The 22264-nt window shown below is 33.1% G+C and overlaps 2 protein-coding genes across 2 annotated transcripts in view; one reads left to right on the top strand and one right to left on the bottom strand.

Moving 5' to 3' along the window:
* LOC134244421 (alpha-mannosidase 2x-like) overlaps positions 1-20178 on the bottom strand; it is a gene marked incomplete at its 5' end in the record, with an annotated part of 39692 nt that extends 19514 nt beyond the window's left edge. The window contains 3 exons of the mRNA XM_062726689.1: positions 218-395; positions 18775-18961; positions 19988-20178. Coding sequence (XP_062582673.1) covers positions 218-395; positions 18775-18961; positions 19988-20178 — 556 coding nt within the window. The remainder of the gene's footprint in view (positions 1-217; positions 396-18774; positions 18962-19987) is intronic.
* On the top strand, positions 14877-15870 carry LOC134244409 (uncharacterized). The gene is made up of 5 exons (XM_062726680.1): positions 14877-14885; positions 14964-15086; positions 15165-15287; positions 15366-15497; positions 15694-15870. The coding sequence occupies exons 1-5, from the start codon at positions 14877-14879 to the stop codon at positions 15868-15870; spliced, it is 564 nt and encodes a 187-aa protein (XP_062582664.1).
* Positions 20179-22264: the final 2086 nt, after the last annotated feature.

Consider the following 22264-nt stretch of genomic DNA (forward strand, 5'->3'; position numbering starts at 1 on the left):
TGAGGGTTCTTGTTGAAATAATTAAAGACTCCTATCAATGCCTGGATAAAAGTTTCTGAACATCTTAACTTGACCCCTAGCTTTGGGTTCTTATCAAACCTAACCTTGACCCCTAGCTGTGGGCATCTTATCTGGGACCCTAGCTTAGGGTAACCTTGACCCCTAGCTGTGGGCATCTTACATTGACCCCTGACTGAGGATTTTTATCAAAACTTACCTTGACCCCTAGCTGTGGGTTCTTGTCGAGGTAATCAAAGATTTTCTGATAATTGTCAAACTGTCTCTCGCATTCATCAACTCTGTCGTATCGGAAGTCATCTCCCAGCGGGATAAAGAGGGCGTTACTACCATACAGTGAGGCCTTCTTCTTGTACTGGTCAATTAACAGGGCTGTCCTGTAATTAATGATTACTGGTAATAATTACTGGTCAATTAACAGGGCTGTCCTGTAATTAATGATTACTGGTCAATTAACAGGGCTGTCCTGTAATTAATGATAACTGGTAAGTTAGCAAGTCTGTGCTGTAATTAATAATTTATGATCAATTAATATATTGGACAAATCAGAATCCTTGTTGCAGTGTAATCAAAGTATTTTACAGAGTATTGGTCTTTATTTTTGACACATAACCTGAGGAATAAAAGATAAAAAATTAGTGCGCCCGTGTAGAGAAATATCTTGACAAAACATTGAGGAAATAAAAAATTAGTGCGCCCCGTAAAATTATCGAGATATTTCAGTGCGCCCATACCCACCCATTTCGGAAAAAAGACGTAATATCGTCATATTTGTTTTCTTTGCTATTTAATAAAATATATGGACAGATAACTCTTCCATTCTTGTAGACGTTTTGGGCGTGCACATCGGCCTGGGTAGTTCAGTTATCCAGGACTTGTAATATGTCGTATTTAACATGTTGAAATGAAGAGAATGTTTTAAACACGATAAATAATCCCTGGCATATGTATGTTTTAGGGTCAAATATTTCACAATTTTTTTTACATTACATTAATTATAAATATATACAATGTATATGTGTACATGGTGTATAAATGTTATCATGATTATATACAAACATACCAGATTCTCATTGGAACCATTTGTGAAAAGAGATTATAATTGTCATGATTGTTGTCATGATTTGGTACAGACTCTTCTTATCATGTATTTGACTAGATTTAGTCCTTTTATCATGTTTATAGATTTAATGATGGAATTCAGTTATATTTTGTAATAATTATAAATTATTAATAATAATGATGAAATTCAGTCATTTCTTAAAAAATCAAACAGCATGTCCTGTAGCATACATTTGTGTTCATGGCTGTATGCTGGATATAAATAATTAAAAATCAGATGAGTAAAAAAAAAAAAGAAAGAAGACTATATTATAAAACCCTAATACTGCCTCATAATATTTAATATTTTAATAGATTCAGGTGTTTTATTTTCTGACACTAAAGCAGAGGTTTTTATTTTTTTTAATTTTTTTTTTGTTTGTTTGTTTTTTTTTTTTTTTGTTCTTTTCTATTTTATTAAAAAGTTTTTTAAAATTTATTTTAAACTACATGAAACCCCTCTCGTATAGTTGCCTATAGGGGTACTGGTCAATTAGCATGATTAGGACAGCTTGGATTATTATTATTTTTTTTTGCTTGTTTTATTTTATCATGATAAACGATAAATATATGTATATATTTATGATGATCAGATTACATACAAATATACCATGTATACCAGCAATTTTCTTATGTAGTCTGAAAACATTTTTTGGAAATTAATAGATTAATCATGCGTATGTAAATGACTAGATTTAGTCTTTTATGAATTAAATGATGGAATTCAGTTATAATTGGATATTATAAATTATTATAAATAATGATGAATTTCAGTCATTTCTTAAAAAATTGAACAGCATGTCATGTAGCATAATTTTTGTTCACCATCATGTTCACTGCTTCAGTTGCTGTATACATGGTATATTAGCATGATTAATAAACATGATAGCTAAACAGCAGATGGGGGAAAAAATCTTTGAAACTATTTTTTAAAATATTTTGACTGTTTTATCAGCATTGATCATCAGTTGTATTCAGTTTAAAACATGTAAAATATTACATGTATTATTTTATTTAAATGTTTAAATTACACCTCAACACTGAACATGCTGAAGAATAAACATACGTTCTTGACCATGTTGACTTGGTATGAGGATAACAGCTGTTTGTTTGACCCAAGAACAGATCTGTATGCTGTTGCTTGAATCTGCAGGCTCAGCTAGGGCATAAAAATCTGTCCACATTACCATGATTACAGTTCTTATCATCAGTATCATGTATAAAGACAAAATAAAGTGGTACTACATACTACATATATACTATATGCTACATCAGCATGATCAGCATGGATAACAAAATTGGAAAAAAAGAAATAAAAATTAAAAATTCAGTATTATTTTCTAAAAATTGTCATTTCAAGTTCATTTTGAAAAGAATTAAATGAGTAAAATTCAAAGTTCTGAAAAAAGATTGATGTCATGCATGGCTCTTGTTACACAAATGAAATCATAAGAAGAGATTATCAATTCCCCTCCCTTACAAAACTTACCCCTACCCCCATTTGTTAAAGTTTTAAGTTTTGAAATCGTGGCCCCTGTGGGTAGGGTGGGGTCACAATGAGTATTACAAAGGGGAAATTTGGTGAAAACAGCAGGGGTAAATTTACTCAGTTGAGCGCTAATGGGAATTTTGTTAAATTAAAAATTGAGTCATTTAAATAGGATATCAGTCTTTGCCAAGTATTTTTTTAAGGCCATTCCATGTTTTTTTCTATGTTTAGCGTCCACATGCACCTTGGTTATTGATACCCCATGTCAGAAAAAAACAAGCAAAATATGGAGTCCTGAAATTAGTTATTCTGTTAAAAAATCTTCGAGTTCTGTTAATTTTGCTATATATTTCAGTGTATAGAATTTACGTAAATGATGTAATGTGGGATGTATTTTAAGTATTAAATACTTCATTTTACTAAGGAATTGAAATCAAATCGTGTTTTTTTGCAAATAGGTAGCTAGGTTTTGAAATATTGATGAACGCTAAACAGCAGAAAAACTTTGAATAGCCTAATAGATATGTACTTTTTTAGCTCTACTGGTCAGAGACCAGAAGAGCTTATGCGATAGTAATGCGTTCGTCGTCCGTCCGTCTGTCTGTCTGTCCGTCTGTCTGTCAGTTTGTAAACAATTTTTCAAAATGCTACTCCTCCTACAGTTTTGGTCCGATTTCAATATAACTTGGCACACAAGTAAACTTCACTAATATACACAATTCTGTGCATCTGTTTTGGATTTTGATGAACGATGTTGCCATGGTTGCTAAAAATAGAAAATTCTGTGAAATTATTTCAAAATGCTACTCCTCCTACAGTTTTGGTTTGATTTCAATATAACTTGGCACACAAGTAGACTACACTAAGTTACATAATTCTGTGTATCGGTTTTGGATTTCGATAAACGATTTTGCCATGGTAACTAAAAATAGAAATTTCTGTGAAATTCTTTCAAAATGCTTCTCCTACAGTTTTGATCTGATTTCAATATAACTTGGCACACAAGTAGGCTATACTAAGGTTCATAATTCTGTGTATCGGTTTTGGATTTCGATAAACGATTTTGCCATGGTAACCATGGTAACTAAAAATAGAAATTTTTATACTAAGATACATTATTCTGTGCATTGGTTTTTATTTTGATAAGCGGCAAGGACCATTTTTATATTAATTGCTATTTTAAAGTTTCAAGTCCCAGCTGCTACTTTTCTCTTCCTTTGTTTTATGTATAAACCAGTAGAGCTACAGTCTCAACAGAGACTTCTGGTTTCAAGATGTAATGCATCTTCATATTTATGCAGGTGGGCATTAAATCTCATTTATCTGACTTTCTGTTTGTTTGTAATAATAAATATTAAACTTGCATTAGTATTAACTTGCTAGCTTTCATATTATTATTGACAAGGTGTTTTTTAGAATGTATATGGTTTTTGACCTTGAAGTTTGAACTTATCTTAGTCATAACATTTGCACCTGAGGAGATGGGGCCTGCACTTTTTCAAGTGTGCATTACTATGATTACCTTTGACCACTAAATAGTCAGCATGTTCACATTAGCCTGGAATCCATTATTTTTTTGAATGATTGTAATTATTAATATTCTTATAGTGTACATGTGTATCATGTGTATTGAGGGAATAATTTTATTGAATACATTTGGTACTGCATATTTATTGTGACTGCTTTTCTTAGTATTCAAATATGACTGCTTTTCATCATTTTTAAATATGACTGCTTTCACCATTTTTTAAATATGACTGTTTATAATCATTTTTTTATTATGACTGCTTTTCATCACTTTTTACAATTATGAGTACCTGTGGTTATTGTCATTTTTAAAATCATTTTTGTTTATATTTTATGTACTGATAGTAAATCATTATTTATATACTTAAAATGATAAAGAGTGAAAAACTGATTGTTGGGAATGTTTTATAATCATCGATAATGGATCATGTAACTAAATATAGAACAGGGGGGGGGGGGGGAGATTTTTTTAAAAAAAAATATCATGATTCTGATTACATAACTTAATTTTTATCCATATTATACATAAAATACATATAACACAACACATATAAAAGCACACAAGTACATTTTTATATATGGAATGAACTTGAGTATCCTGGCAATGTACATGATGTACATTGATAAAAGTGATCATGTTTTTGTATTTTCAAAAATGCTAAATGAAGTTTAAGGATGTTTTTACCATACATGCAGTATAAAAGAGTATGTAACCTGATTGAAAATTTTTCAGAGGGGAAAAAAAAAGTTATGTTCATGGTGATTTGAACACATCCTCTTTACTACTAAATATCAGCATGTGAAAATCAGACTTTTTTTAATAATATTTAAAAAAAAAAAACTCAGATGCCCCCTAGGAAGGCTTTTCTGCACGGGTCTGCTTGCTCCGTGGGTTGCCCGACGCCCAACCAGGCGGGGAGATTAAATCCTGCTCAAGACAAAGATCCACTTGCTCCCAACGATGCTCAATGGTCAGTGAGATTTGCCCACTGTGCCATCTTGCATCTTATAGTGTATGGAGGGAATAATTTCATTGAATACATTTGGTATCTTTATTATGACTGTTTTTCATCATTTTTAAATATGACTGTTTTTCATCATTTTTTTTTATTATGACTGCTTTTCATCATTTGTCATTCAGTTTTGAAATCATTCAATTTTCTCATCTGTGGTTATTGTCATTTTTAAAATCATGCTTATATTTTATATACTGATAAAAAAAAAAAACAAACAAATCCTTAAGATGACACGATTTAAAAACTGAAAGTTGTGAATGTTTTATAATCATCGATAATGGATCACTTATCATGCTTATCTTTAGCATGTTTAGGAATAACTAAATAGAAAAAAAGGGGAGGGTCAAAATTTTTTTTTTAAATTATGTTCGTGATAATATATCTTAAGTTTTATTTATGATCTATATAAAAAACATGATCGAGTTACAACATGCATAAAAGCACACAAAAATCATATACAGAATATATAAATGTATTGCAGATAGTATGATGGATCAAGTGGATTTAATAAACTCGAACAAGTTGAGTGAAACGGAAATGCCAACACATTTAATGAAGCAAAACGATAATCATGATAATAAAACAGATCTAGATAAACACCATGAAAACCTGAAAAACATATGTAGACTTTGTGGAAAAGTAATAAAAGGAACCGGCAAGTACAATAAGCTCAACTTTCAAGAAGAACTTCAAAAAGCTTTTGGAATATCTTTGGAAATGGAGGACAGTTCCAAACATCCAGTGTTCATATGTCGAAATGATTGCCGCAGGTTATATAAAATAAGGGCTGCCTTAAAAGAACATGACGAAGTTGACAATGAATATCTTCTTCTAAATAATCCAAATGACATATCATTTCCTCATTCTAAAGATTGTGAGCTCTGCTATGTCATATTTGCAGCAGAGGAAAAGGATGTAAAACCACAAAGCAGGAAGCGAAAGTATAAGAAAACTGGCAATGTAAATAACCTTGAACATGTTAAAAGAAAAAGGTCAGAACAAGACCGTGAACCCGATGAAGTAGTTTCAGAAACCACAAGCATACAGTCTCCTTCTGAATGCCCAACAGACAGTGTTAATGCACCAGAGACAGGCATTTTTATTACGAAGACTTCTAGAGAGCATAAAGAAGAAAATCTGAATTCCACAAATGATTCTTTAACAGGCAGATTTTCAGGAAAGGTATTATCCAAATTAATTAAAGAAAGTTTGGAAGGAATGAACTCAAGTGAAAAACAAGATTTTTTTATAGAAATTCTTTCTCTGCTGTCTGATACAGATTTTACATTGCTTTCACACTGCTATGGTCAAGTTCTTAGACCTCATATTGTGAACGATGCTAAAAGATGTACAATGTCCTACAGAGATGTGGAAGAAATGGCCAGGTTTGAAAGTGCACAGTGGCTTCAATACAGAAACAAAAGTTTGCTTGCTTTTATAATGGGGTTGGAAAGGAAACCATTCAACTGGGATTTTAAAATTAGCTGTGAAAATAAAACTCTACTGCCGACTATTCGAACTGTTGAACAAGTATACATGATATGTTTGCCTTCCCTTATATTACCAGTTTCTTTCTTATTCAACTTGACTACATATGCACTAACTGGAAGCAAAGCAGTGGTCAACATGTTGGGAAACACCAGTCCATCTGGGCATTATAAAGCTGTTACTCAATGGCTCAGAGAGCAGGATTCTCAAGAAACTCAAATTCCATGTGGTGATGTCATGAATGTGTTTGACAACGAGCAAGTAATAGGAAGAAAACATGCTATTAAAGCAAATAACAAGGCAAATATTTCCGTCATAACAAATAAAGGGTATGTACATCTTTCAAGCGAAAATTACCACCAGACTGAAGATGACCTTAAGCCTTGTCATTTATTGTCAAGTTTGTTTCCTAAAGAAGGGGATGTGGCTTCAAAAATGCACTCAGTTCTACAAGAAATGATGGAAATGGCATCTGAAAGGTTTACAGAGTTAGAGAAATTACATTATGAACAAGTTTTTTATTTTGTTGACAGTGCAATAAATGCTGTTATGGAGGAACAAAGAGCTACTTCAGAAAAAATTACAGATGATATTGATGAGTTTGTTAAAAAATCAGAGCTCGAAGAAGTGACCATTGTGTGTAAATCCTGTGGAACAAGAAACAGAAAGCGGAAAATCATATGTGATGGATGTCAGGAGAAGGATGGATTGAAGAAAGCTAGAGAACTGAGAAAAATGCCAATGCCCAAATCTGCTAGCAAAGCCAAACCTGAATCATTCACAAAGATCAGTTTCATTGAAGAAGGCATTGATTCAACCACAATTCAACAAACAACACTCTATGGACATATACCAACCAACCATAAAGAGGCAAAAGAAATTATTTTGACAGATCCTGTTTATTGCAATCCAAACAGCACAGAAACTGTTGCAAGAGTATTACGCAAAATAGGAATAGAAAATGGCATAAGAAAATATGGTGGAGAAAAGAGAGGTTGGACATTTATTTGCTGCGATGGACTACCTTATCTGATTTGCAAAAAACTAAAAGAAGAGGCAGTAACCTGTACCACTAATAACTGCCAAAAATCCTTCTACAGCAAAGTTAAGTTTGAGTTACATGCAACAGAAGAACACGAAGGTGAAAGAGAAATTTCATTTACGTATGAATTTGATTGGTTCTACCTGAAAATTGGGTCTGGTCATTATGAGATGAACCTATTCAAGTCTTTCTTTGAGCTGAACTGGATACCTTTTTTGGAGGCACTTTGTGAAAGAATGGGATTTATTTCTGATCAGGCAAAAATGTTTGCAAAATCTTGTAAGGATACCCACAAATCATGGAATCTTCTACTTGTATTCCACCATGCATGCCTAAGGGAACTTGTGCTACCATATGTAAGGGAGTGCCTAAATGGGAACACAAAAGCCAATGCAAAAGGTTTTTTGCAGTTTTCCAACAATTTGTATCAGTCTAAAAATTTTCCAAATTTTAGATATCTGATGGATCAAGTGTGTCGCTTTTCACAGGGTATCATCAATTTTAGGATGGCAATTAGAAGAAACAACTCAAAGCTTTGTGAGAGTGCAAAGTACATGACTAAGGAACTTTTCCATGGTCGTAACCATCCAAAATACCAGCTCATTGAAATCCATGATGCAGTGCAAAGCATGATGATGCCAATGGAAGTTAAAGGGCTTCAGGATTTGTACACCTCCATTACAACAACAGCAAATTTTTCAACTGGGGAGGACTTTGACTTCATATTGGAGGAGAAAAATCGACAGCTGAAAGCTTGGATTCCCAAAGGAGTACCAACAGACCAAATTTGGCAGGTTGTTTGTAGACAAAATAAAATGCTTGAAAAAGTGAAAGAAAATTCTATGCAGATATTTGGAGTGACCAATGACAAAGGATGTTCACGCAAGATTGAGATTGAAGATCCTATCTTTGAGTTCCGCTGTTTGCTGAGAAGATCAGGCTATTTGAAGAAAGAGAGAGACCACACTTCAATAAGTGGAATTGCATTAGATGAGGATCTAATCAATTTCATCACAAAGGCCACACAAAAGAGAAATGACCTACTAAGAAGTGAATTTCTTGGCATATCAAGTGAGATGAAAAGCAAGAAAAATCCCTTGCCGGTGACAGTAGAGGAAAGGCAGAAACTTGAAAGTGTTGAAAGCATGACTCTTCAGCAGATAAAATATGAAATAGAGAACCTTATTGCTCAGTTGCCAGATGTAGAACAGCAGGAATATTATTATGGCATTTATAAAGAACTGAAGGGGAAGAAAAAAAGTGAACATGTGGACTTCTGGCAACAACTAAAGGACAACATAATGGACTCTGTGTTTGAAGAGGATTAGAATACAATGTAAGGCATTTAGTGCTAACATCCACTGCAGTTTATTTTTAGTGTATTTTTACATGTTGTAGTGTGTGTCATGCATATCTTGTAAACAAAGACATAAATGTGTACAAAATCCTATACATGCTAAAAGAGTAATATTCTTCTAAGGCATGCCTAAGGTTTATAGCCTAAATATTTTTTTTCTGCAGTTGCTAGCTGAGCCATTATTTTTAGAGTGGGTCAGTAGATAGTAATTTTTTAAAATACCTTATAGTTTTTGATGCATAACAATCTCTGGATTTTATTAGGGCAGTTAAATGTGATGAAACTCAGCAGTTTAAAAAAAAAAAGTTATACATGTTATAGATTGATAACAACATGAACAACAACAATAAGCATGATAAGAAAATGAAATCGTTCAATATCTGAAAACTTTAAACAATGTTAAACTTACTAACTTATTAGAAAAAAAAAACAGATCTCAAAAATGGATGAAAAAAGTTTGGGTTGGGTGCATTTCAGTGTGTCGGTAGGCAACTGCAAATAAACATTTTTGATTTAATTTTAGTCCTGAATTGACTACCATTTTTAAGCATCAAGTTAACTGCAAATAGCATGAATAACAAAATTTCACTCAGATTATTAATTTAGAATGTGATTATGTATTGTAGCACTTGTTACGGAACTTGTTTATCTCCTGCTTGCAACATGGATAGTCTTAACTGCTTTGCTTCTCTACGTTTGCATGAGCATTAGGAAATACAAATGGTCAATGGGTGCAAGGTATCATTTCATGTATCACAATCATGTATCCTAAAAATTAATGCTAATCAATGCTAATGTGAATAACACATTTATCTTTAAACCCTGTATGATCTTGTAACACCTGCATCACTATACATAGTAAATATGTGTATGTATTTGGTAAACATATGATAAAGCATGAAGTATCTTTCATTGTCTAAATATCTAACCTCAACATTCTCAAAACTTCCATATTTTGTTATAAATTTGAAGTCACCTAAACATGCTCAATATCACATGAATTTCTATATTTAAGAATTTTTTTAAAAACTCTCTTTAGCTACAACAGAGATGGAATATCCAGATTTTGAGGGCATAGACAATAGTGAAAAGGGGGTGAAAAGATTAAAGCCAGGGAAGAAGAAGAGTGTACATTCGAAAGAAGAAGAAATAAAGATGACCTTCTTCGCACAAAGGTCAAAAAAAGCTAGAACTCTGAAACAGTTAAAAAAGAATGTTAAAAATCTGCAAAGCCTAACATTTGAGCCCTTAGAGACAATTTGTGTTATAAAGGAGAAGAAAACTCAAAAATTTAAATACTTTGGATTTGGAGAAATTGTTCATAATTTTGAAATGGGAAAGCCGTTATCAGTTGGAAGACCAAACAAATCAAGGTTGTCAAAGGTTTTCCCAGGACCAGAGGGAACACAGCAAGTCGACCCTCTGACTCCTGGGAAATACGCCTTCTCATTTGGAACTGGAGCGGGGTCTAGCCTGAAGGAAGGCCAAAAGAATGAGTTAGAGAAAGTAAGGATTGAGAGCACGGAGACTCAAACAATGAGGTAATTTTAAGATAGCACTATATGTTATTTAATAATAACTAATGATCATTTTTCATATCAATGGACAGTGATGGAAACACAATATTCTTTGAGGGACTTTTTCTCTGGAAACAGTGATACCCTTTATGTGATTGCCACCTGCAGATGTTTCCATTTCTTTAAGGCTTTAACATGTACCTAATTAAACAAATTTGATCTGATATAAAAACATATAGTATCTTTCATGCACATTAGATTAATATTTTCATATGCTTGACTAGAGTGTATGTTTAATGCAGACTTGAGACCATTGGTAGAAAAAGAAAACTATTTAAGAATGCCAGTGCCAATGACAAGAAAAAACAAAATGAACGAAAAAAAGACGGGGAAAAGGAAGCAGGGAAAAGAGGAAGGGGGAGAGGACGAGGAAGGGGAAGGGGAAGAGGAAGGGGAAGGAATATGAGGTAAATAATTTAATAATTCCAATAAGATTCATAGGTTTGTATAGCAGTTATCCTTTGTGGAGACATCTGCTTCATTGTAAAATTATAATAAGCTGACAACTTATGTATTTCCTGTCTTGTACTCTTGTAAGGGTTTCTGACAGCAACTCCAGTGATTCGGATATTTTCCCTCTTCCATGCCTGGAGGGCAGTGATTCATTGTAAGTAGGCATTTATTATATTCATAATTTTTAACATATACTACCTTGACAATGTTAACCTGTATTTTTGTCTCATTTTCTATGCTTGTATTTAATTCTAAAGCCATTTAAAATAAGTCCTGCTTTGTTTTATAGCCATGATCATTCTGACCATGATGGTCCTACTAAGGAGAAAAGGAGTGTCCCTTCAGCAACATGGTACATTGTATATATAACTACCAGTATATTGTAAGATATTCATGTTCAGTGATGTTCTCAGCCTGTTTATAATGAAATGCCTATGAACATGATGAAAAATATCAATATTTTAATACTGGCAAAATGTTTCATTTCCATAATAGCAACAAGAGTCCCTAGATACATTTTAATAGTTATACAAAATGTAAAAATTTAGTCAAAGACATTTTATTTACAGTGTATCACTTGAGGACAGTGCAAGCTGTGATTTGCAAGATAGCCCCACCAGGTATATGATATTTTTTAAATCATTATTGTATCCATATTGTGCTTCATTTCCTCAAGAACATCAAGTCATTAGAAAATAACCATATCATGCTCATGCTTCCTTACATCTGCTTCATACAGTATCTGCAAAGTTTTCAATATGACTTAATGTGTTGGCTGTTACGTGATGTCAAGCTTCACTGTGTTCATTTCGTTAAATAAACAAAATATTCATGAAATATACAAAAATGATTGGGATTGGGCTGCAAGCATAACATATTTTAGCCCATGCTTTACATTCATCTTATTGTGTGCATTGTCATGTTTATCACTCCATCTTCATATTCACCATCATCATGAATCTTTTTTTTTACACCATGTGTACTCATGATAGTTTGATGACATTCAACGATCTGTTGTACGATTGTATAAACGAACAGGTACAAAGTTCATTCTAAATAGTGTAAATTGAAATTCTAATATTTGATAGAAATAGTGTAGATGAAGTATGCTATTGAAAACTGAAGAAATTTTGTTATAAAATTGTTGATACTAATGTAAATTAATGTTCACGACTTATCATGTTCATGTTAAAAACAAGTCTCTCTGCATGTCATTCATTGTTTGCATGGTGTTTACATTTAAAAGTCAATGCGTGTATATATATATTTATTATATACCTAATGTGTATCATCCAATTTTACTGTTGAATTTACGCTATCACGTGACGTCGTGATCCGATTTTCCGGATCACCAACATGTTGTTTTCTGAATCCATATCACCACTCTCTGAAACTGATGACGTAGTACGCAAAAATATGACGTTATTTTTCTTGCACGTTAAAAAGTCCCTTGTAATTATGCATTGTTTAATGGATTTATATTGTACAATTGATCTTTAAAGGTTTATTCTAATATATTTAGCCAGTTATAAGGGGGTATATAATAAATTTATCATTATAAAAGTAACTTGATCCGAAGAGCCTTATCACGTCTCGTTGACAGGCGCGGATCATCAGATCAAACTAGTCGCTTGGCGTCTCGTTTGATCTGATGATCCGCGCCTGTCAACTCGACGTGATACGACCCTTCGGATCAAGTTACTGTTATAATAAATATTTAAAACATGTACCTATTTGCCATTTATTGCATTGTGCATGTTGTGTGCATGTGACATTCTGCATGTCCTGCAAGGTAAACAGTCACAGGTGAGACTGAAATCCATCATATTTAAAAATGATTGATAATTGTCATTTCTTCTGAATACACAATGTACATGTTCTTATTGTTTTTTGTAAATATGTCTTGTTTTCATCATATTTCCATTTCTAAGTTAATTCTTCCAACCCATTTACTACAGTAATAAGATACAGTACACTATCCTGCCATGGACCCATATGTAGAGAAAAATCTTGACAACAACTGAATCTAAAATAAATTAGTGTGCCCCGTAAAACTAACGACATAATTAAGTGCAACCAGGCCTAATAATTTGATAAAAAATTATGACATACAGTCATTTCAATTTTTAGAAGTAAGACTATATTTTAAAATAAACTCCAAATAGTTTATGACTGTTTTTCATCATTATTCTAAAAAAAAATGATGAATTTTAGTCATTATTAAAAATTTATTTTATGACTGGAATTCATCATTTTTGAATTTTTTTGAAAATTGTGAATTTCAGTCTCACCTGAATGGTAAATTCATGAACAGATGAAGTGTTAACATTTTAACAGTCAGTATGATCAGGGTGAGACAAAAATCCATCATATTGAGAATGATGGATAATTGTTATTTTATTAGCTTCATAATGTACTTATTTTATTTTTTTCATAAATATGACTTATTATATTAAAAGAAATTTAATACAAAAAAGATGATATATGATCATGTTTGTCTTCATAGGTAACTCTATATATTATAATAAACTCCATATTTTTATGACTGTTTTGCATCATTATTCTAAAAAATGGTGAAATTTAGTCATTTCTAAAATATAACTTTATAACTAATTATCATTATTTTCAGAAATGATGAATTTCAGCCTCACCCCAGAATATTACAAAAAAAAATAGTAAACTGTTAAATTGAATTTTTCTTAATTCCATCATCTTATTTTACCAGTAAATACAATTATTTTAGCACTGTTTAGTGGTACAACATCTCTTAACTTTAGTGTTACATCATCATGTATGTGTGTGCTTTTGTTATTGTAATGAATAGCAAATTTGACAATGAAAATACCTTGAATATTAGTGGTTCATGTAAAGTCTGCAACACAGTAAAATTTCAAATGATGAAGAACCCTGGATATGTATATATATATATATATATATATATATATATATATATATATATATATATATATATATATATATATATAAAATTAGAATGGTGAACATTTCGTTTGTTGATCTCAAATTCCTTTGAACACTGTTGAACACTTGATAATAACAAAAAAATAATTTGCAGGGAGATCTTAGCTCATTTGAAAACTTGCTCCCCACTTCACCAGAACCACCCTCCTTGTTTGAAGGCAACACTGCAGCAGACACAACACAAGAAACACAAGCCAAAAAGGCCAGGGCGTCTAACTTGATTGATATGGCAGAAGTAAGCTACATTTGAATATTTAGCTTGAATATCCTGCAATACATTCAGTTTTGTAATCAAATGTGGTGTTTTGATTAGGTCGAAAGCATTCCTACTAGGCCAGAACCACCCTCCTTGTTTGAAGGCAACACTGCAGCAGACACAACACAAGAAACACAAGCCAAAAAGGCCAGGGCGTCTGACTTGATTGATATGGCAGAAGTAAGCTACATTTGAATATTTAGCTTGAATATCCTGCAATACATTCAGTTTTGTAATCAAATGTGGTGTTTTGATTAGGTCGAAAGCATTCCTACTAGGCCAGAACCACCCTCCTTGTTTGAAGGCAATACTGCAGCAGACACAACACAAGAAACACAAGCCAAAAAGGCCAGGGCGTCTGACTTGATTGATATGGCAGAAGTAAGCTACATTTGAATATTTAGCTTGAATATCCTGCAATACATTCAGTTTTGTAATCAAATGTGGTGTTTTGATTAGGTCGAAAGCATTCCTACTAGGCCAGAACCACCCTCCTTGTTTGAAGGCAACACTGCAGCAGACACAACACAAGAAACACAAGCCAAAAAGGCCAGGGCGTCTGACTTGATTGATATGGCAGAAGTAAGCTACATTTGAATATTTAGCTTGAATATCCTGCAATACATTCAGTTTTGTAATCAAATGTGGTGTTTTGATTAGGTCGAAAGCATTCCTACTAGGCCAGAACCACCCTCCTTGTTTGAAGGCAATACTGCAGCAGACACAACACAAGAAACACAAGCCAAAAAGGCCAGGGCGTCTGACTTGATTGATATGGCAGAAGTAAGCTACATTTGAATATTTAGCTTGAATATCCTGCAATACATTCAGTTTTGTAATCAAATGTGGTGTTTTGATTAGGTCGAAAGCATTCCTACTAGGCCTGAACCACCCTCCTTGTTTGAAGGCAATACTGCAGCAGACACAACACAAGAAACACAAGCCAAAAAGGCCAGGGCGTCTGACTTGATTGATATGGCAGAAGTAAGCTACATTTGAATATTTAGCTTGAATATCCTGCAATACATTCAGTTTTGTAATCAAATGTGGTGTTTTGATTAGGTCGAAAGCATTCCTACTAGGCCAGAACCACCCTCCTTGTCTGAAGGCAATACTGCAGAAGAAGAAACGCAAGCTTGTCAAGTTGGTTCACACATAGAGGTGACACATGGGAAAGAAATTTTGAAAGCTGTTGTAAGTACATTGGAACACATAATTTTTGAAGTTGTTCTAATTTTCACATAAATGTACTTATTTTCTTTTTTTATTAATCATGATAATTATTTGTTCTAATGTATTTATTTAATACAGATCTCAACATGCTTAAAGATGAAATACATTTAACAATTTATTTTGGTTTTTACTATGCTAGGAATAATTTTTCTTTCAGATTGTTCGTCTGTCTGCAAACCCAATGGGTTATTGGGTTCGTTTTTTTCGAAAAGCTTCAAAGGGGGTTTATGGACTTGAAGAGAAAGAATTCTTCATTGTGAATGAAGACATTTCTGATAGAATTCGTGACCCTACTCTAGAGGCCTTAGGGTCACGACTGTTTTATAAGTTTTAATAGAGTTAAAGTTACCTTAGTTAATCTTTTTATTTTTCATATGTTTGTATATACACAAACATGCGTGTTCATAAGCATCATAATAGCTTGTCTTGTGGTAAACAAAATATTTTCATTGAATTTTAGCTCTACTGGTCAGAGACCAGAAGATCTTATGCAAAAGTAAGATTCAGCCGTCTATATGTCTAGCTGTTTATTTGTATGTTTGCCTGTATACAACTTCTCAAAATACTACTCTTCTTACAGTTTTGCACTAGTTTCATTATATCTTGACACACAAGTAAACTACACTAAAATAATTCTGTATCTCAGTTTTTGAATTCCATGAGTAGTTTTGGTCTGATTTCAATATAACTTGTGGTACACACGTGACACTTATCTCATCCTTATATTAAAAGTACAAACCAATAGAGCTACAGTCTCTTCAGAGAATTCTTGTAAATATTTTTACAGATATAGATCTATATACTTCTGTGCATCCATCAGGTCCATTTTCATTTGTTTTAACTGTAACAATAACCATGATGAAAATGGAGGGGTACCATTATCATGATTATGTTCATGTGCATAATAATTAACACATAACTTCTTTCTTTTAGTTGAATGTTCATAACAAATGACTGGGTGAGACTGAAATTCATCATTTTTTAAAATAATTGATTTTTGTAGTAAAGACTAAAATTCATCATTTTCTAGAATAATGATGAAAAACAGTCATAAATTTTTGGAGTTTAGAGTTACTTCTGAAAATAAATATGACCATATTTTGTCATTTTTTTTTTATCAAATTAGTAGGTCTGGATGTACTGCATTATGTAATTTGTTTTACAGGGGGTGCACTTTTCACTGTCAAGATTTTTCTCTACACATGGGTCCATAAAGGATAATGTAATATATCTTATTATTGTAGTAAATAGATGGAAGAAATAACTTTGGAATGGAAATATGATGAAAACAAGTCATATTACCAAAAATAATGGAAATATGTGCCTTATATAGTTAGAAATGACAAAAACCAATTATTTTTTAATATGGGGGATTTCAGTCTCAACCCTGACATGAAGTTATGATGATTTTTATATGTTATGATGATGTTATGACATGTTAACATTGTGAACCTTACGAGATTCTCATTATGAGACATTCACAATTGACCATATTGACCAATCATACATCATTTTTTCAGTTATACAACTTTTAAAACACGATGAAGGTTTGCATTCATTCATGTAAGCATGAACAACACATTTGTTTCTAATATTAAAGGTATTGTTTTAAACTTAGTTTGTATTTGTTCTTGTCAAACATTTAAAAAAATCATTTTGTGCTTGAGAAACACTATATCATGGCCGTAAAAACGTCATTCCCCCCCCCCCATAATTTTATAATAATTATAATTTTATAGAAAACTTAGGTACTATATGCTTGTGCTTAATTCCCACACCCCCCCCCCCCCCCCCCCCCCACCAAAACTGAAATTGCTTCCTACTGGCCTGATAATGATTATCAATATTATATATAATCAGCAAATGCTCATCAGTAATCATGGTTTTCTCTTATTTTGGGTGATATTTAAAAAAAACCTTTAAAAAAATCATTTTGTGCTTGAGAAACACTATATCATGGCCGTAAGAACGTCATCCCCCCCCCCCCCAATAATTTTATAGTAATTATAATAATTATAATTTTATAGAAAAATTTGTTACTATATGCTTGTGCTTAATTCCCCCCCCCCCCCCCCCCCCCCCACAAAAACTGAAATTGCTTCCTACTGGCCTGATAATGATTATCAATATTATATATAATCAGCAAATGCTCATCAGTAATCATGGTTTTCTCTTATTTTGGGTGATATTTAAAAAAAACCTTTAAAAAAATCATTTTGTGCTTGAGAAACACTATATCATGGCCGTAAGAACGTCATCCCCCCCCCCCCCCCCCAATAATTTTATAGTAATTATAATAATTATAATTTTATAGAAAACTTAGGTACTATATGCTTGTGCTCCCCCCCCCCCCCCCCCCCCCCCCCCCCCCCCCCCCCCCCCCCCCCCCCACCAAAACTGAAATTGCTTCCTACTGGCCTGATAATGATTATCAATATTATATATAATCAGCAAATGCTCATCAGTAATCATGGTTTTCTCTTATTTTGGGTGATAAATAGTTTATTGAGGATGAAACTTGATAAAGAGAGACAACTCTATGAACTCTTAATTTTTATGACTGTTTTCCATCATTTTTTCCTTGTTTCTTTAAAAATGATTGATTTTAGTCATAATAGAACTTTTAAAATATGACTGAAAATCATCATTTTCAAAAATGACTGATTTCAGTACCACCCCTGACTGTTGGAAGTTTCAAATTTTAAGGAGATATGATAAAACTTGTTTAATTTTTAATTTGTTAAATTTTAGTTTCAGTCAATAGGTGGCATAAAATAAATAGACCTTTATTTACATAAAACAACCCTTTGAAAAACAGGTCATCATTATGTCATCCAACAAAAACTTTAAAAATAAAATCTGTAAAAAGGAAATAAAATCATACCTACCTACCGACCCACTCTTAAAATTATAGGTCGGCAACTGCAAACAATGAAATTTTTAAGCTTGGCCTTAGCGATTACTCCTAAAAAGTTGGTAATTTAATTTTAGCCAGAGGTAATTTTAGCGATTAAAAAATGCTAAATAAAGAAACAATAACAAATAAAATGCAATTTATTTTTAGCGATATTCAATTTTAGCAATCTCCGGAACCTCGCTTTTAATGCCAAAATTAAATCCTCGCTAAAAATTCTACTTAAGAAGGACAAGTAAGGCTAACACACCTTTTTTTTGCCCATTTTTGGAAGTTATCTTTCCGCCACATAAGACTCTGTGATCACCTGAGGAGGTACATTACCTTTCTGCTACATTAGACTCTGTGATTGCCTGAGGGGGAACCCTCCATGGACAACTGTATCTCCCCGGGGACATCCGTGCAAAGTCAAACTGACAGCAAATCTTAGGGTCAGGGCCACACGTGTGGGGGATGTCGTACGAATAAAACGGCATGGTGTGAGTTAAAATGTCAGAACTGCCCTCTGTGTCTGTATAAAAAATATTATAACAATACACATAGATAAATTCTATCGATGTATTAATATAAAGATTTTGTATTACATTTTTAATAAAGGGCATGGTATAAGACAAGATTTTGGAATAGAAAACATCCAAATAAGATAAATATCACTGTATCTATATCAACAACAGATGTTTGTAAAAAACTTATGCCCCCTCCCCCAAAAATTGGAATGGAGTATATATGATAAGAGCCAATTCTGGCCCCCTAAAAATCAACATTTTAGAATGACATTCAGATATGTTTTATTGATATCCATTTTGTAGAAGAGATTATATTAGATATATTTCCAATACATTTTTCACACATATATGCACTCATGACATTAGAAATAATACTTTTTTTTGCTACCTAACAAAAAAGCTAAAAATATGTCTCTTTCTTGATGTTTTTTCTTATGGGAAACATAGAGCGCAGTGCAGAACATAAATAATTTTTCTGCCACATATCAGTATTGGATAGATACATCTTTGGTTAAAATATAAAGCTTGTTCTACACTGCGCTCTTTATTTTATGGAAGAGAAACTGCTTGAAAATAAGCCGTTTTATACAAATTATGCTAAAATGGCGGGAAAACGTGATTTTTAGGATGTCATATTTCTAAAATAACAGCATTTTGATCAAAATGAAAATGACCAATAAAGGTCACATATATAGCTGTACAAATTAAAGCTATAAAAAACGTAAAATTAAGATATTCATTTTAAGAGGCCAATTAAGACACATCATATATTACTCTTTTCTAAGTAGACGAGGCAGACCTGGTGACTCTATTCAAAATAGTCTGATTGTACCCAAACAGAACTATACCTAGTTATTTTTATGATAACTCTGTATACTAAATTTCTTTCCAATACATGCTACCTCTGCGAAGAAAATGAACAGAAACTGGTGGACAGACACACTGACTGACTGACCAAGCAGCAAAACAATATGCCCTCTCTTCTTTAAAGGGGGCATATTGATGAATTATCACAATGAAAGGAACCTCACCCCAGAGCTGCCGCCACATAAACTCCAGATTGTGATTTTTTGCCAGGTGTTTTTTGAGGACGTAGTGAACCCTCTGTATCAGCATTCCCGTGACTCCTGACCTGTTCAGGAGGTACGCCATAGTGGGTGAGTATCCAAAGGGGTCAACTGCCCAGCCTGATGTAGGAGAGAAACCTGTCAACAAAAAAACTCTATAGATGAACCCACATACAAGTACACACAAAGAGGTCCACACCCAGCCTTAAACCTTGAAGCAAAATAACTCAGTCTTCTAATATGTTGACAGCCCGACGGCTAGAGCGAGCACAAACTCTTCTATTGTTTTAATTTAGATTGGGCTCGTCAAACCGCACTTGACATTTGGTGCGTCTAGACTCTGAAGTCACATGACATCGTATGTAAGTTACAAATACCAAGAAAAAACTGGACAGTGCTAAGAGTTAATGGAAAAATTTGCTTTTACTATATATCTTCAATTAGTGTCCATTTAATCAAGACGAGTAAATTTTTTGTTGATCATTTGCGGTCTTTCTCGTGAGAACGCAACTTAACTAAGTGATGCATGGTGGGTCAAAATTACTGTGGCAAAAAATGAATGTGCAGTAGTCTGAATTTTCTCTTTGCCCAGGCGTTGTCTTTAGAGCTTGCAGTTACGAGCATCGAGAAGCTATAAATAATTTAATTTTACTTGTATCAAGCAATTTCATTGGCTGAATCATTCAGAGGAACATATAATATTTTGGATAACATAACTTGCCTACGTCACAATGAGTTACGTCAAAAACATAACTCCGCTTGACGTTACTTTTAAATTATGCTATAATATTTACATTTGCAAATGTTTTCCTTTATACAACACTACTAAAGGCAAGCGTTTTTATAACTGTGTGAATACAGGTATGGGGTCAAGAGGTCATAGATGTGCGTTTGGATAAACGTTCGACGTAATTTCTCTGTGACGTCATAAAGGGTTGACGCGTGTTTAGTGGATTACATATATGCCGTTGGGTTTGAAAAATTAAGGCATTTCACACGTTAAAAGGAACAATCAGACAAATATAATAAAGTATGAATAAGTCACAAATGTAAATATAAGTAATAAGGTATCATTTTTTTAGTTTTATTGAGATGTAAAACGGGTTGGCACATGATCAAATCTTCCATAAAGCCTTTCGGGCTTAAAATTATGTACTGTTATATACAGGTGACTCTCGATCTCTCGAAGTTCGAGGGACCGCAAGAAAAGTTCGAGAGATCGAGGGGTTCGAGAGATAGAAAGTAAAATAAAATCCGGAATTCAGTTCCGATCATCGATGTTCTCTTATTATAGATACCGGAGGTATATGTAAATAAAGTTACTGCACGTTTTCAATCGTATTTTACAGGTAATATAATCGATATCAACAACAAAGATCGTATTTCGAATAAATAAAACGAATTCCTGAAGTTTCAATATTTATTTGTTGTTATTTCATGATAACATGAAACCCGGATAGCAATTGTCGGTTTGGCTATTCCGCGGCTTGATCGGGTCCTTCACCAGTGTTCACCAGATTAATCGGTATTCCGTCCTTGAGAAAGGAATCTCTTGTGCAATATTTGCCATACTGGGATTATGTAGACTCTAATAAGAGTTCTTAGTCTATGGGAACTTATTGAAACGGACGTCTATAAATTTATTCTCTAAAAATTATCGTCTCGGTTTCAAGTCAAAATAAGTTGTGAAATCGTTTATAATTTACCAATAATAACCAGTTAATTATATCAAAACACGGACGAGCCACAGGTGTAGTGTCATCTATGTAAACACCCAATTAACACCTCCATGCCAGCCCCAGGCGTTCAATGTTTTTCCAGGTAAGTCCAGGCTCAATTATACGCTTGATCGGTGTTTATACACGCGCAATCAAAACTTCGAGAGATAGAGAGTAAAATTCAATGAAATATGTGTAACGGGACCCAGGTTTTGGTTCGAGAGATAGAGAACTTCGAGAGATAGAAGTTCGAGAGATCAGGAGTAAATTTGCTTAGTTATATAGAGGGAAAAAACGGGACCAGAGGTTCACTTCGAGAGATCGAGAACTTCGAGACTGATGACATATAAAATTATGTATACTGTATATATCTGTGTGTTATACAGACTGATGACATATAAAATTATGTATACTGTATATATCTGTGTTATACAGACTGATGACATATAAAATTATGTATACTATATATATCTGTGTTATACAGACTGATGACATATAAAATTATGTATACTATATATATCTG

The sequence above is a fragment of the Saccostrea cucullata genome, unplaced genomic scaffold, assembly GCF_032062105.1.
Source record: "Saccostrea cucullata isolate Sc308-1 unplaced genomic scaffold, CSIRO_AGI_Scuc_v1 ctg1149, whole genome shotgun sequence".
In the NCBI taxonomy this organism is placed as follows: domain Eukaryota; kingdom Metazoa; phylum Mollusca; class Bivalvia; order Ostreida; family Ostreidae; genus Saccostrea; species Saccostrea cuccullata.